Source organism: Aedes aegypti, chromosome 1 (assembly GCF_002204515.2).
Source record: "Aedes aegypti strain LVP_AGWG chromosome 1, AaegL5.0 Primary Assembly, whole genome shotgun sequence".
NCBI lineage: Eukaryota > Metazoa > Arthropoda > Insecta > Diptera > Culicidae > Aedes > Aedes aegypti.
In genome coordinates, this window is record NC_035107.1 from 173,020,464 (window position 1) to 173,037,023 (window position 16,560).

The window sequence follows — 16,560 nt, forward strand, 5'->3', positions numbered from 1 at the left end:
CTCATAGTAATTTCTTTAGAATTTTTTTAAAGAAATTTTTTCTGGAGTTTGTCTAAGAATTGGAAAATTAATTATTGTAGGAGTTGTTTCTAGCACTTCTTCAAAACTGTTCTAACGATGCGGCATAAATTTATTCAAAAATCTCAATCACCTTACCAGTGTGTGAGAAAAATATCGCCTTAAAAAAACTACAATGAACTAGGAGAATAAATAACTTACGGCACATTTATTCTGTCAAAAAGTCTTGTGAGATTTCCTCTAGAAATGTCTTTAAAATTTGTTCAACTATTCCTCCAAGTTGTTTTTTAAGGAATCCTACCATTGATTATTTTTGGAGTTTTTCTAATAAATCGTACAATAGTCACTTCAAGAATTCCAACAGTAATTCCGCATTGCATTTTCTCAGGAATTATTCAATATGTTTTTTTTATTATTCCTGGAGTTTCTTCTGGGATTTCTTCGATGAATAGGGTCCTTAAATGTTTAATGAAATCTTGTTTTTATTCAATAACACGGAATAGCATGTTACTGCAACTTCTTTAGCAATTTTTCGAGCTCAAATAACGGCTATATCATATTTAAATTTTAATTTGAAAATTAGCCTGAGCAATCATCCCTCTATGTTGAAAATTTGATCGATGATAAGTCTTGCCCTCGATTCATCTCCACCTTAAAAATAGCTGTAGGCCTTGTTACGATGGAACAAACTCACCAAATTATTTCATTGACACCAGTTGCTTCCTGCAACCTCCGGAAACATTTTGGACCATGATCTCAGCTGAATTCCAGGCCGCAACTCATCTTCGTTCACAGCACGAAAAACACAAAAATAAAGTCACCCGGAATTCGTTTCAATATTCATTAACAACTAGTGGTCCCGGCAAACTTCGTCTTGCCATCAAGTAGGCTGTTGAAAAACACTATGTAAGTCCCGTGTAGAAAATGTCAGATTAGTTTACTCCCGTTTTCCCCACTATCCCGAAGACTTTCTTATTTTTTTCTTCGCACAAACACGTCGGAGCCCTGGACGAATACAACAGTGAAAGAATCATGTAAGTCCAATCACCCGTTCTCAAGTTATTTCGTGACATACAAACATCATTCCATTTTTATTTATATAGATATCACTATATCATGTTTGAACTTTAATTTAAAAATTAGGTCCATGAATGAACCTTGACATTTTTGATCATGTTTGACGTTCGCTTAGTCGATAAAAACACCACAGGGGCTGTAGTTTTAACACTGGGGTTGTTCCTATCTGACATTTCGGAATGGACACGGAAAACAAAATACACCCAAAATTTGAGTTTAAGCCAAGAGGTGTGACAAAATCTAAAAAAACATAACAAATGTTTTTTGGACTTAAACAAACGAAAAACATTTAAAAATTGAGCAAACATTTGTTTTAAGCCTAAACTTAAGCGTTTGGCACTAGAATTGGGACAGGGCTTTAGGATCATATTCTCCAGAAGTTCTTACACGGTAATCTTTAGATGTTTTCTTCATAAGTTTTCATAAGTTCAGTGGTTCAGTCAGAATTTTGTTGAATATTCTTACACGAAGTCCTGCAGAGCTTCATGCACTTATTTTCCAAAATTTCATTCTGAAAATTCTTTTAATATATCCTTACAATTTTTTTCACTAAATGCTCCACGAATGCTTGAAAAGATTTTTCTATATAATCCTTGAATTAGAGTCTTTTAAGGAACTATTTCTTGAGCATGTTCAGAGGTTTATAAAGAAAGTTTGCAAGAATTCCTCTAATAAAATTTGTAGATATTCCACCAGGGGATCTCGTAAGAAATTCAGTGTTTCTTTGATCTTTGAAGAATATTTCCATAAGTCAGTGAGTTGCTCTTCTGTCTTTAAAAAGGTGTCATGCCATCAATATTCATAAAAACTCCTCTAAAAAATATTTTACTATTAATTCTCAAAAATATTTTTCAGGGTTTGCTATAAATAGTACCGTTAAGTCACCAGTCACCGTGTGGATTCCATTCACCGTGCACATATGCAAATTCCTACAGAATATTTATATTTTATTCGCAAATTATTCTTTTGGCAGCAAAATAAGATAAAACTGATGAAATGAGGTAGTTCTTGTCACAAAGCATTTTGAAAAACCTAGTGCATGCAGTGAAAATCATGTGAATTCCGTTTAATAATGCGATTTTTCAATACTCTTAGTAGAAACGCCAAAAATTAACATTTTTCATTTCAACGTTAGAGTATCACATTTTTCATTAATTCGCTGCAGATACTTCTAGTAAGATGTATTTCATCGTATCAGGTGAGCCATGAGGTTTTATACAAATCAGATTTTTTTCTTGCGATTCAGTCGAAACACAAATGCACGGTGAATAGACCCTTTTCAATATTTATGGTTCCTTTTACCATGCCTTAATATAAAAGGCTTGAAATTATTGGGTAATATTGAATTTATTGTTATAGGGTAAAAGCACCGGTTTTGGCCAGCCTAAGAGAAAATGTCAATAAAAATTAAATGGGAAGCCGTATTTATACTACAAATATGTCAAATGCAAGATTTCAATCCATGTTATGTGTGTAAAATATCAAAACTGAGCTAAAACCATTTTTTCGCCTTGAAAATCCCGTTGGTCAATATAGGCCAACGGAACCAGTTTCGGCCAGAGATTTAACTTCGGTTCCTAAATTGGCCAATTGCATTGATTTCTCATGAGAGTGGCCAAATTAGGAGTGCCCTGGCAAAATTAGGTGTATGGGAGTTAAAATTATAAGGAAAATTAATTGTTTTTCTTATGTTTTGAATCAATTTGGACGAGTAAATGAATGTAGCTCTATCATATGAATGTTATATTCTGAACACAAAAGGTTTCATGCTGATTGTCTATGTAAAACGATGTATAATCCACTATGGCTACAACTGGCGTATGGCCAAAACCGGTGCTTCTACCCTATCGCGATTTAACTACTTTATATTTAGTTTTTGAGCAAATATGAAATGGTTTGAACAAATCAGTCAAACCTCCTATAAAGATTTTTATGAAAAAATAGTGATTTAGTTATTTTTTCAACTTTCTATGATTTTTATTTTAATATAAGATTTTAATACCCTTAAAAGTGAGTGCGCATACTACTAGCAACATATTTTCTACACCAACAACGTTTCTTCAAGGTACAAAATTAAATCATGTCGAAAACTATACGCACGGTGAATGGTGATATAGAATGGTGCGAGGCGACCTGAACATGATATTTGTAAACATAGTTTTTGAGTATTTTTTTTGTTATGCATCACTGTTTTTTTATTTTTCCCTGAATTATGGTATAATTGCACGCTTCGTAGTGGTATTCTAGTTCGCTTATAATGATTTGTAAAAAATATAATTTATTGAAATGCATATTTTTTTTTTTAATGCACGGTGAATTGTAGCTTGACGGTAATTTATTCTGTCATTCTCATTGGAAACCTTGAAAAAAATGGATGGACATTAGGCCGTCCCTTATTTTTCGAAAATGCAAAATGTTAAAAGTTCGTCATTGTAAAGTGCTCGTTTTGGTAAGAAAAAAATCAGGTAAAAATTTGAAGTCCGTACGTGGACGCTAAATGGTCCCCCAACGGTCCTGAATTCATTAGGTGTAGATGACCCCTTGAGCGTAATCGTGCTCGCTGCTCTAGTGCACGCAGCATGAGTACGAAATACCAATACGAAATGGATACAATTGAATAATGCGAATATCGTCCATCCCCGCGGAAAAAGTCATTGGAAAATGTTTTTCTCTGGTGATCATATCTGAACTACTTGCAGTTGGCCATATATTGGCTTAGAAAAACGCTATAAGCACTTCAATGTTTCCGAAATTTTGACATTTAACAGCTCTCAGTGAAAGCAATTTAAAAATTTGAAAACTTTTTCCGCATTAAGGACATTGAGAACTCATTAAAATAAAATCAAAATAAAGACTTTATTTTTTATTAGTATGTAGCACTTTTCAGTTATAGTTATGTAAAATTGTTACAATAATAAAAAAATGGTAGAAGAACAAAATATGATATCGAACTTAAGATAATAATAAATTGATACCAAACAAAGATATCATCTTACTGTTGAAAACAACATATATTTTCAACATGCTTTCCTCATAATGTTGAACTTTGCTCGAGTAAACTAAACAGCACGCAAGATACTATGATAGAAATTTGTACATTTTTTCTGTTCCGAGAAAATAAAATACCGACAATATCCAAAGCTGTGATTATTTATTGTGGAATATTATGAACGATTCTATAGATATGTTTATCAGATAAGGGGCGGTCCATTAATTACGTAAGACAATTTTGGAGGTTCCCCCCCCCTCCCCCCATGGTAAAATTTTTGATTTTTTGAAACTTAAAATGATTTGTATGACGTGTAAGAAATCTCCAAACCCCTCCCCCTCCCCCCCATAACCACTTACGTAATTAATGGATGACCCCTAAGTTAATTCAAAAAGTAACGCGAAAATACTGGACTTCTACAAAAATACAAACAAAATTTTGCACAAAATTAAATTACTTTTCTTCAATTTTCTTAAATAAAAAGTTCGAATAATCAGGTCAGATAATATATCTTAGTAGCAACAACGGGGATATAATATATTATATGATAGTTTTACTAGTGTTGAAACTAGGATTTTTATATAAACTTTTAAACTTTGAATTCTTACCAAAATGACTGAAAGTATTCCTGCACTCTATTTCAATCATAAGATTGTAAGACAGGTATGGGAAATGGAATTTCAAGTTCGGTTTCGATTGCATTTGTACGCATACGGTTTCATAAGTTATATGTTCGATACTTTGTAAAACAGTTGTGATTTATATGCTATAATTTTGCAACAAAGATATCTATCGACACCAAACCAAAATGTATTCATCAAGAATCTTCTTAAGAACAATACTCGACGATTTTTATTTACAGTATGAACCTATATAATGTGGTAAAATCAACAAATGTACATGAAAGTCGCATAATAATGAACGCACTATATACGGTTAGAGTAAACCACAGTTTGAAATCGGTATATCTCAAAATCCAGATAATATAAAAACTTGGGATGTTTAGTAAAGTTGTTCTGGAGGTGAAGCGCTATCTGATGGTACCGCATTTAATTAGGAATTTCACCGCAGGTGGCACTAGTGGACATAGAAGTTTTACTTTTGTTTTGCAAATATTTCAGGATCCTGATCATTTAGAAGGATGACGTCTTCGACAAATTTGTTAAGTAAGTTAAGGACTATCATTGTTCGATCTAGTTGATTTAAAATTTCGCCACAAGGCGGCGGTAGTGTGCATGAAACTTTTGTTTGCAGATATCTCAGGAGCATGACCACTTAGAAAGATAGTGTCTTCGGCAAAGTAGTTCAGTAGCTCAAAGACCATAATTATTTGAGGCAAGGAATAGGATATTTTGCAACCAGGCGGCGCTAGTGAGCATAGAATTTTTGTTTTGCGGATACTGCAGGATCTTGACTTTTTAGACAGGCACCTTCAGCAAAGTTGTTCAAAAGCTCACGAAGTATCATTATTTTACAAATTCTCGAACTTTAAGGATTAAATAAAGAAATAATTTGAAGTACTGAACAACTCTGCCGAAGACGCCATCTTTCTAAGTGATCAGGCTCCTGAGATATTTGCGAAATAAATGTTTTATGCTCACTAGCGCCGCCTATCGGCAAAATTTTGAATCAACTAGCTCTAACAATGATAGTCCATAAGTTACCGAGCAACTTTGCCGAAGACGCCATCTTTGTAAGTGGTCAGAATCCTGAGATCTGCGATACAAAAGTTTCATGCTCACTAGCACCGCCTAGTGGCAAAATCCCGAATTTCTTGGCAAAAATAATGATAGCCCTTGAGCTACTGAACAACTTTGCCGAAGTCGTCATCTTTCTAAGTGGCCAGACTCCTGGAATATTCGCAATAGCAAGGGACTACTCGCGTTACAAAAATTCGCGCGACAACCGAAAGGTTAATGTTCAATTTTTGTCCACGCTGATGTATGCCGCCGCCACCACCGCCGCCACCGCCGCCGCCGCCGCCGCCGAAAATAGTCAACGGCGTGACGCCGATGACGCCGCCGCCGCCGGTACAAAAATGCTCTGACGCCGCCGCCGACCAAAAATATTTCGGCGCACAGGTCTATGGGGCTCTGCCTGCACAAATCATGTTTTCTTTCTCTTTCACTTTTTTGTGAATTGCTAACAACAATGCCATTAAAGTAAATCCAATACAAGAATGCAGTGCAGAACCTCATAACGCCTTTTTCGGTAAACGTATTTCCCAGCGTGGGGTTTATAGGGATGTTTGTGTAAACAACGCAGATTGGCCATGGCAAGGGGGTGCGTTGATATTAGCAGATTAGCAAATTAGCAGAATCGAGAAAAACGCGTTTAAAGATTTTAACACATTTAGGTCTCGTATTGACCAGGTTTGTGATAAATTAAATTAAAATCTTTGCAACATTACAAAGAATAGCGTGTTCATTAGAATCAAGAATTTGTATTATGGGAAAAACATTAATTTAGCTACGAAATTCAAAGTGGGACTATTATGCCTAGAAATACGGAGGTTTGGTGAATTTCTGCGCATAACAGTCCCACTGATAGTAGTGACCAATTATGTGCTAAGCATACTGCTGTAGGGGTAGTCGGGGCGGTTTGGCCAATGGGGTGGAATGAGCACCCCTTGAAAACTGCATAAATTATTGAAATTTCATCTGAAATAACATGCAACCCCAAAGCTGATGAGGAAATGAAGCAATAGGCGTGTTAGAAGTCAGTGTTCAAAACTTAATGAAAAAGAAATAAATGATGTTCGAAAAAGCTGCCCATATTGCCCCGAATGGCTCTTTTGAATTTCATCATTTCAGAATGATGATGTTTGACTGTTAGAATGTTCTTAAAATATTATATATTCTTGCACGGAGTGCTCATAAATACTAATAACTTTCAAGTGTAGTAACAGAATAATTGAATTTTTGGATTATATGTGATTATTTTGCAATCAAAAATGGGTTGCTCATATCACCCCATCAGTAAAAAATCGACTCGAAAAATGACAAATTTTGAAAAATCAATCATTTATCCATGAACTTTACTGCCCATACTCGCAAAACAGTCCCATTTCAATTTTCATCACTTTTGAGCAGGCTTCTTCCTTGCTCTTGACTTATCCTCTTTCTCCCCCTTTTAATGATCAGCTACAATAGAGAAGCGATTTTACCCACACACAAACTGAGCGTACGTGATCTGCGGGATGAAGAGTTGACACGATTGTGTTGGCTTATTTTCATTCCCACAGTGGTAAAGAGTTTGTTTTGACAACCTCAGTGCTTAAAAGAGAAAGAGATTATTTTCTCCCTTTCTCAGTTAGGAGGAGAACATTTTTTCCCATTTCTCAGTTCGGGGAAGAGCATTTGCCGACAGCTCTTCGCTGTCTCTTTGTAGCTCTATGCCCAAAAGGGCAAAGAGGAAAGCGAAATCATGCTCTTGCGTTGACGGAGAAACCAACCTCAGTTCATCCCAAAAGCAATGATGATGTGTTTGCAGAGCCTCGCAGCTAGCTAGAGCTGTCAAATGGAAGATGTGCGTTTGGATAGAGCCAACGTTTCTCTCCACTCTCTCAGCCACGGATTATTCAACCAACATCGAATGCTGACTCATAATTGTTGTGAGCGTACGAGGTCGCTCCATCTATCAGATCAAGATGAGCAAAATAAAGCCTGCTTTTGAGTTTTCTTCATGAATCATGTTTATTGTTAGTGTACTTCATGGTATCATACTTAAAATTGTATTTTTGTATGGACAAAATGCGAAAAAAATACCAAATCATGTGCGTCCCATATTGAAAGTACCCGCATAACAGTCCCACTAGTAGATTACGACGAAATTCATGTACCCTTATTCCTATTATGATTTCTGTAATCTTGCATCGCAGTTTGCATCGATGAGTGATTGAAACATATCTAGTCCTTATGAGAGTCTAAATTAAAAATAAGATAAATAGCTTCCCTCTAAGTCAAACCTATAACTGTCATAACTTTTGTCTTTTGATCAATTACCTAAATCTAACGACATGGAGGGGAGGCTTTTTGGGCTAACATGGGAATTAGCATACCACCACTGGTATCGTCGACTGGTCAAGCAGTACGTTTAGCGACACTAATGGTGATAATTAAGAAGGTCCAATGAAAAGCCAGCATTATGGATTCTAAGAAATGTCCAACAGGTTTTTCGAAATCAGGCCAATCAAAACTTACCCGCCTTAGTACCTGTGTGTCAGATACTACAACATGCTGCAGGTGAATCCTAACTACTTTTCCTATATGGCCGGCCGCAACGCATTTATCAAACCCAGGAATGTCTTGAGGACTGTCACTATCACCACCATATTATTTTATATTGTATAATAAGTATTGCAATTAAAATATGAAAGCATTATAGTAGCAAAAGGAAAAGTCCCTTGGAATCCATGATAAACTTGGCAATAAATGTGTCAAGATGCGCGATAACTAAGTAAGCGAGTCCCAAGTAATGGGACTGGTATGCGGGTATATTTGAATTTGAAGAGGCAAGTACTCGGATAACAAGTCCCATTGGCAAGTATCTTGGATTTGTATATAAAAAACAACCGCATTCACAATATAGTTGTACATTCTATTGTACTCTAATGATAATGTGTTGAGTAATGTCACTAGAATTTTCTGCTGCCTGCAGCGGTGTTACGAAAACCTTTGCAATAATGTTCAATTGCGTTTTTCTCGACATGATGATTTTCCTGATGGGACTGTATTGCGAGTATGGGCAGTTTATAAGACAAAGGAAATCATGCGCATTCATCTAAAAATTGTTAGAAATCATGCAAACATTCGAAAAATTCATAATACTTTCAGCATTTTTATCGACTTTTCCTTAAGGTGGCCAAACTACCCCACTTTCCCTTAGATGACCGTTCTTACGTATAGATTGCACCGAATGTAGAGGATGTATATCCTCAAGACTATTGGGGCACTTAATGAAGGCTCAAGTGACATGTGCCAAACAGAGCCACAAGTGGGGAAGTAAAGAAATAAGATTTTATAGTTTGGGATGGATAGCAAAGTTTTTGTATGTGTGATAATGAGAAAATGTATGAGTTAGTGGAAGAAAAAGTGGATAGTAGGTTTGAGAGTTTATTAGATTGAATATATCGACTCTTCCACCTGCAGGCTTGACAGGACTTATCTGCGGACAGTGTTGGGAAAAACTCAATTTCTCACAACTCACACTCGAGATTTTTCATGCGTGAGTTGTCAATCACGCAACTCAGCAGTCAAAAAATCATGGATGAGTTGGCTCACCTTTTTGACTTATTGTCTCGTAGTTCCACAGTTTACTCACACACGGCAATAATTTCTTGTTGGTCTGTTAAAGTTTTAGCTATCCTTTCTAACGTAAACAACAACATTCGGGTTTCACGAGTTTTTGCCGGGTTTTGCGACTGAATCATTTCTTACGGTTTGAGTTGATTGAGTTGATTTTGCATCAAAATCTCATGCGTGAGATTTGCGAAGCAGATCTCTAATGAGTTTGCTCTCACGGGAGAGCGTATTGATTGAGATTTGAGTGTGAGTCTATCAACACTGTCTGCGGATTCAATAATAAATAACCTGCGGAGTAAATATTCAACTCAGGATTCTGGACACAAATCTTTACACGATTTTTCATTTCTTTGGAATTGGTTTGCAAAATTATGATATTTAATACATCGCAAATTAAGTTTAAGATTCGCCAACATATTTGCCACTTTTACCGAAGAACCAGTTCTCCAAAATAACCCAGTATGTAGCCAGGCCATCCAAAACCTCTAGAAATAAGCTTCTTTTGACTTGATTTGCAAATTCATGAAGTTTGATATGTCGAGAGATAGGTCTTAGAACCACCAATATAATGCCCACTTCCTCTGGGGAACAGGGTATCCAAAACAACCTGGCATGTTATCAAGTCATTCAAAAACGTTTGCATTACCCTTCTTTAGCCTTGATTTGAGAATCGACAAATAAGTGGCCATTTCCCCCAGGTATCCGGAACAATCCGACATTTGGTCAAGTCATTGAAAAAGATTTGAACTTGCTTTAGACTTGATTTAAAAATTTATGAAGATTGATATGTCGCAAGTCAGATTTCAGATTCGCCAATATAATGGCCACTTTCACCAGTAAATCAGTATTCGGAACAACCCAGCATATGGCCAAGTCATCCAAAAACGCTTGAACTACTTTTATTTAGTCTTGATCATGAAGTTGATTTGCCGCAAGCCATGGACTCTAGATTGAAGTGGTTACTGATTCTTTAAGTGGGATTACCTCAGTACTGCCTGTGTTATATCCAAAATCACGGTAAATTTCGAATTGATAACTGCGGTTCCAAAAACTAGAAGAATTTTGTGTTCGACCCTGAAAATTCACCTGAAATTCGTTGAAAAACGGATAAGAAATAAAATTTTGCTATTGAAAATTGCAATCACATATGACGTAAGGCGCGCATGAATAATGAATGCACCCTGATAATACAAATACAGTAAAACCTTCATGAGTCGATGTTCTATGACTCGATATCGACTCATGGAACTATACTTAAAACAAAATTTCATTACTCATTTTTAACTTTTTGACGATTTAAAACTTTTTGACGATTTGTAAGAACGATAAGTGTTATGTCTTGTCTCCGTCGCGTCTCGTGAAAATTTCATTGTCCCCTCAAACAGCTTTCCTAAGTATTTCTGTTTCATTACTCGATATTTCCATAAGTCGATGGTCCCTTCAGATATCGACTCATGGAAGTTTTACTGTACATAAAACAGGTTGTGTTCCACATGGGATGTAAAGCCAACGTAAGAAGATATTCAAAACGATTTTCCCAAACAACAGCCAATCAAAAATTGCGTACTGAATATTTTGTTCGAGATCAGCGCTGCGAATTGTATAGTGTGACAGTTATGCGTAGAAATACAGTAGTGAGACAGTTATGCGTGGAAGTTCAACAATGGGACAAATTGACTTGGCTTGCTTTTCACAAAGTTAATTTTTGGTAAATGTTTTCTAAAACTACGCGTAACAATAAACTGTTTGATTACAAAAAGTCAAAATGAACAAAAAGTAACATGGGACAATTATGCGTATAACGGCAGACTAAACCAGTGCAACCGCGATCCAAGGAACCATCGAGTAAACCATGGAAACCAATTTTTACTATGCTGCCCTTCTACGCCTAATTGACCCATGTTCTATGTAAACCTTATGGACTGCGGGACAAATATGCATAGATCGGCAGTATGGTTCTTCAATTCAATATTGAGTTACGGAATATCAAGTATAGGAGTGTTGACTGTAATAACTGTATCATACTGTAGTGTAACACTTGTTCTTTAAAATTATATATGTTTCTATTCACCCCGTAAAGGGACTATGGAAACACTTATCAGTAAAAACCTATACTTTCAGTGGACAAAAACATTTAAATGATCAAAAACTATAGAGTAAGGTGGGCAAAAGTTCGACCTTAATGGTACAATCAATGTTTCCAGGAAAACAATAGAAGTTAAAACAAAACAAATACCATACAGTGAACTTTCAACATATTGGCTATAATTTTGCTGAACAAACTTGTGTCAAAATATTTACCCATTTTTAGTTATAACAGTTTCAAAATTGATTGTCTTAAAAGAACTTTTGCCCCACCGGTGGGGCAAGAGTTCGAATCTAGTGTTGGGCAAAAGTTCGCTGGCTAAAACACAAAATATCGATTTTTTTATGACAGGCATACTTTTATACCAGTCGTAAACTTGAGTTTGCCGAAAAATACACACTTAATTTTCATAAAAAAAAATTGCCCAAAACCGGGTTAATTGTAATATACTCAATATACTGTCATACTGGTGACAGTTTTCACACGATCAGACAAATTTAATTAATTTTGAAGATAATATGTGGATTTTAGGCAATTTGCAATTTTTTCCGTAATTTTATACATGGGTCGAACTTTTGCCCCGCTGATTCGAACTTTTGCCCCACTATGGGCCAAAAATTATTTTTAAGAATTTATGCAAAGCTAATACACCTCAAAGCAACCTTATATATTGAAAAAGATTTTATCTTAAATTGGTTCCATGCAACGAAAGTTTGACCAAAAATTACAATATTCTCGTCGAAAAACAACAAATAGCCATAACTTTTCCAAATCTCAATCGATTTTTTATGATATTTATATTGAAAGTCTCTTACTTGAATAGCATTCGAACCACCATGACATTTATAAGATTTGTTTTGAATTGAGCTAGAAATCTTAAAAAGAAACTCTTACCCTACTCGAACTTTTGTCCCGCTTTACTCTACATTTTTGTCCTGCTGGAAATTGGAAATTTCATTATTTTCTTCTTATTTTTTATGATTCACTACAAAAAGAAAACGAAAAAAATGACCATTTTGGTTAGAATAGAATCTTAAGAGACCTTCTATTGAATATAGAGGCTTGCATTAAAATAGTGACCATTAGGCGAATTCCGATGTGCATTTCCTCCGAAGAAAAGACATTTTTGTCTTGCCGGTGAGTTATGGAAAAAAAAATGTTTTCTTCAAAGAAATTGTTCGCCGGAATTCATCCACATATCTTTAAAAAGAGACCTGCTACCAACCCTAGTTTTTTTTTTCATTACAGACCAATCCTAATCGATGCTGGGATAGTTGCAACGTGGAGCGTTTGGAATCAATTGAAGCGTTAGACTTTCATGGTAATCCATTAGGGAAGTCTTCAAAATCTCGGACTTCAAAGGACAAACTCAAAGAGGATAATATTGGATTTCGAATGCTGATGAAGCTTGGATGGGGCGGCGGTCCGCTCGGTAAACATAAAGACGGTATAGTGGACCCGATAGAAGTGCAAGCAAAGCGTGGCAGAAAAGGTCTTGGATTGGTGCAGCTCAAACCGACTTTGGCTTCCCCCGAGAATGGTTCAAGCTATTCGAACAAATTTCTAACGGATGGATTTGATTTACAAAGCGAAGCATTTCATATCGATATCAATTTTTACCGCGACTTGATGGTGAATTTTAAGTCGAGACAACTGGGATATGATTTAGTATTTTCGATAGATTTTACCGAAATCGAAAGAGCTCTCCTCTGCAAGTAAGTGTTTTTGCACATATGGTGGTCATACTTAAAATGTTCCCTAATATGATTTTTTTTTATTTCAAGACATTCAGATAGGATAACTAGTAACTTTTAAAGCAAAAGTTAGATAGATTTTTTTTTCAATTTTTATATAGGTGATCTACTTTAATAAGAATCAGGGACAATTATTGGTTCAGTTAGCGAACGCAAGGCTATCCTGCAAGCAACTAAGTTTGATCCGGTTCGGTAATTACCTATTTAGGGCCGTGAGTCTATACAGTCGTTTGGCATAATAGCTGTTTGGCATAATGCCATTTGGCATAACGGTCGTTGGGCATAATCGCCATTTGGCATAATAGCCGTTTGGCATAATTGTGAAAAACATTGAATTTGATCAAATTCCTTCCATTAAGCAAAGGGGTGTGTATAAACTGCTCACGATCGTACATTCCGTTGTCAGTTAGCGATAGGACATACTTCTTAATCATCATTTTTCAAGGAAACCAATATCCAATAAAGCTCTTTTGGAATTGCATAATACATGACTTCCGGGGTCATTAAGTCCGGGATATTATGGCACATTTTTAACAAAAATATATCCAACGCCTAAATTATTCCATGCCATTTGAAAAAAAAGGAACATGTAGTTTTATGACGCATCTTATGGTACGGCATTTTACTGTACCACTGCAGTATCTTCCTTTTTCAAATTATGCCAAACGACCATTATGCCAAACGACTATTATGCCAAACGACTGTTATGCCAAACGACTATTATGCCAAACGACTGTTATGCCAAACGACTATTATGCCAAACGACTGTATGCCAAACGGCATTATGCCAAACGGGGTAGACCCGTTCAAATGTTATATGTTTAAATATTGATAGGTACACGAAAATGGAATTGTATCTGTCTTTCAGACGCAAAGTCACATGATGTGGAATCAGTACTGTACTAATAGACTGGCCCTTAAACAAAAAAGTTGTAAAACTCAACGGGGCACCCCCTAGATATGAGCCTTAGTGTAAGAAAAACGCTCTCTCAAAATTTCAACTCAATTGGTTGCTCCACCAATTGGCGCATGCGATTTGAAGTTTGTATGGGATATTCGTCTCAAATATATTGAAAATTGATCCTATGTCACTGTTTCGTTCCGTATTCTAATTGTTCGCGTTCAAATAAGCCCAGAATGACAAATACACTAGTTGATACCCTAATGAACATAATTGCAGAAGATTGTATCTGGATTTAATGTCATTCTCTTTACTCTTTCAGTTGTTGAAAGTTAGGCTTAGATCAGCACTCCCGTACAGTCACTTATATGCATACGACATGTGCCTCAGCTCGCCCAGCGTCATAGGTGGCTATGATGCGCTTAGTGGCTTCCATCAAGCTATGTTGAAGAAATACAAGCAGTGTTGCATGATATACTTCAGATGCTTTAAACACCAACTTTATTAATTTTGATCATGGTACAATCTTCTACAATATTCTTCGCTATTACATTAATTAGTGTTTTTGATACTCTGGGTCCAATTGAACTCGATCATCAATTTTCCTGAACCAAACAGTAGATGATGTGCTGTTGCTCATATGTTTGAGCTGAAAATCCCATATTAACTTCAATTCAAATGCGCCAGCACATAGAACGCCCAAATGAGCTGATTTTTTCAGAAAGGCTTCTTCTAACCCAAGAAATAATCCTGGGGGGTGCCCCGTGGAATCATACAACTTTAATTTTCTTCCATACTGAGCTGGGCCAGTCTACTGTACTAATATAGAATGGTGTCACTAAAATTATAATCCCCATTGCTAACAAATAACAAAATGGTTTGTTTTGAGTTTGACCACCATTTGCTTAACTTTAGTAGTAGTCAATGATAAATCCAATGTATCGAACAAGTTATAGCATAAGCATTTATTTTTTCCCAATAGTTATCCAGACCATTGCAAATCATGTTTGTTCATTGTTCCCACACCAGCCTAGTTATGTTTTTTTAATGTTTAAGCAATGTGTGTTGTGTTACTATGAATGCGTAAGAAATCATTTGAGAAATTTGTGCCTAGGATTAAATATGACTCAACGTTAGTCTCAAATTGCTGCTGTGCAAATGATAAAATGTCAACCATGGTTTGTAATGGGCTGTTGTATATTCGTAAGTTTATTCTCTACAGTCCTTTTATACAAACCTCGCCTCCGCAGGATAGCTTCCGATTTGAACCTACAATGTAAGACCGTTACCTATGACTACGAGCACTATCAATTCGTATTGTTGAAACATCGGGTATCACCCCACGATTTGTTGGTGAAAATTCTAGTGGAAAGGCACCCTATTTACAGCGCACTGTACACAGTGGAACCACCGGAGGAAGAGCTAACTAGACATAAGAAAGTACTAGAGCTGTGCTCTAGATAGAGAATAAAGCAGAATTTTATCAAGCAGAAATTCTGTCTATAGCTCACATTTCCGATGCACTTCGACGCCTAGACCGTGTGGCCTAATGGATGAAGGCGTCGGACTTCGAATCCGAAGATTGCAGGTTCGAGTCCTGTCACGGTCGCTATAGCGTCTGATGCTTAATTTTTAGCTAAACTTGTCGTCAATCGTTATGCAAATCACATTTTGATGGGGACATTGCCGAAGCATGATCTGCGCATGTCCTATTAGTTCCCCTCTACAAAGGAAAGGGGTGAGAGCTTTTTCTGTTATATCGACTGAGGGGTAAGTATTTATGTATGTGTGTATGCATGTAATCGGCATGCCCAGAATGTCATGATAATTTAGGGGAGTTGCAACGCTAGCGTGCACAGCAATCGCGCGCTGTACTTGTGATGCAAAATGCTATAAATACAAACGGTTTTCGGGCATTTTTAAAGGTAAGGTATCCCGCGGCAAGTGAGAATCCGGGGTAAGTGGGACCTTTCGTCATAGCTCATTCAGGAAAAGTTTTCAAGGGGGTATTCTTCTGTAAAGTTGAAGATACAATGATAAAGAATGTATTTAGTACAAAACATATTGTTATATTTATTACCATGTGCTCCATGTAACACTAGGCAATTCAGCACCATTTTCAACTTGCATGAAAATTGTAAAACGTTTCACGTCTTGCATTGGCTCCCAAAAATAATTGTGACATAAATCAAATTACTATCAGTGAGCTACAATTTTAAGTATTATTACAAGCTGTTCTCATTTCATATGAAAATTTCCATGGTATAACTTAACCCGAAATATCTACGGTATTGCTGTTTGCATTTGAGAAGCAAATCTTGACTAATCGTCCTCCAAATGCGGTAACAAAAAACAATCAAAGAACACCTAGCAACGATTAAATAAATCATCGCCGCCCTAGCAAGATAAATCTATCTTTGACATCGCATTTC

At 36.2% G+C, this 16,560-nt stretch overlaps 1 protein-coding gene and 1 non-coding gene across 3 annotated transcripts in view; both read left to right on the forward strand.

Moving 5' to 3' along the window:
• The window catches only part of LOC5570601, a 71,731-nt gene extending 56,109 nt beyond the window's left edge, over positions 1-15,622 (forward strand). The window contains exons 3-4 of one of the 2 annotated variants that reach the window (XM_021853617.1): positions 12,722-13,188; positions 15,379-15,622. In XM_021853617.1, coding sequence (XP_021709309.1) covers positions 12,722-13,188; positions 15,379-15,592 — 681 coding nt within the window. In that variant the 3' untranslated portion in view covers positions 15,593-15,622. The other variant, XM_021853622.1, reaches the window with a different exon arrangement.
• A 41-nt stretch (positions 15,623-15,663) lies between these two features.
• Trnar-ucg lies at positions 15,664-15,737 on the forward strand. The gene has a single exon. It is a non-coding gene; the product is annotated as a tRNA-Arg (tRNA).
• Positions 15,738-16,560: the final 823 nt, after the last annotated feature.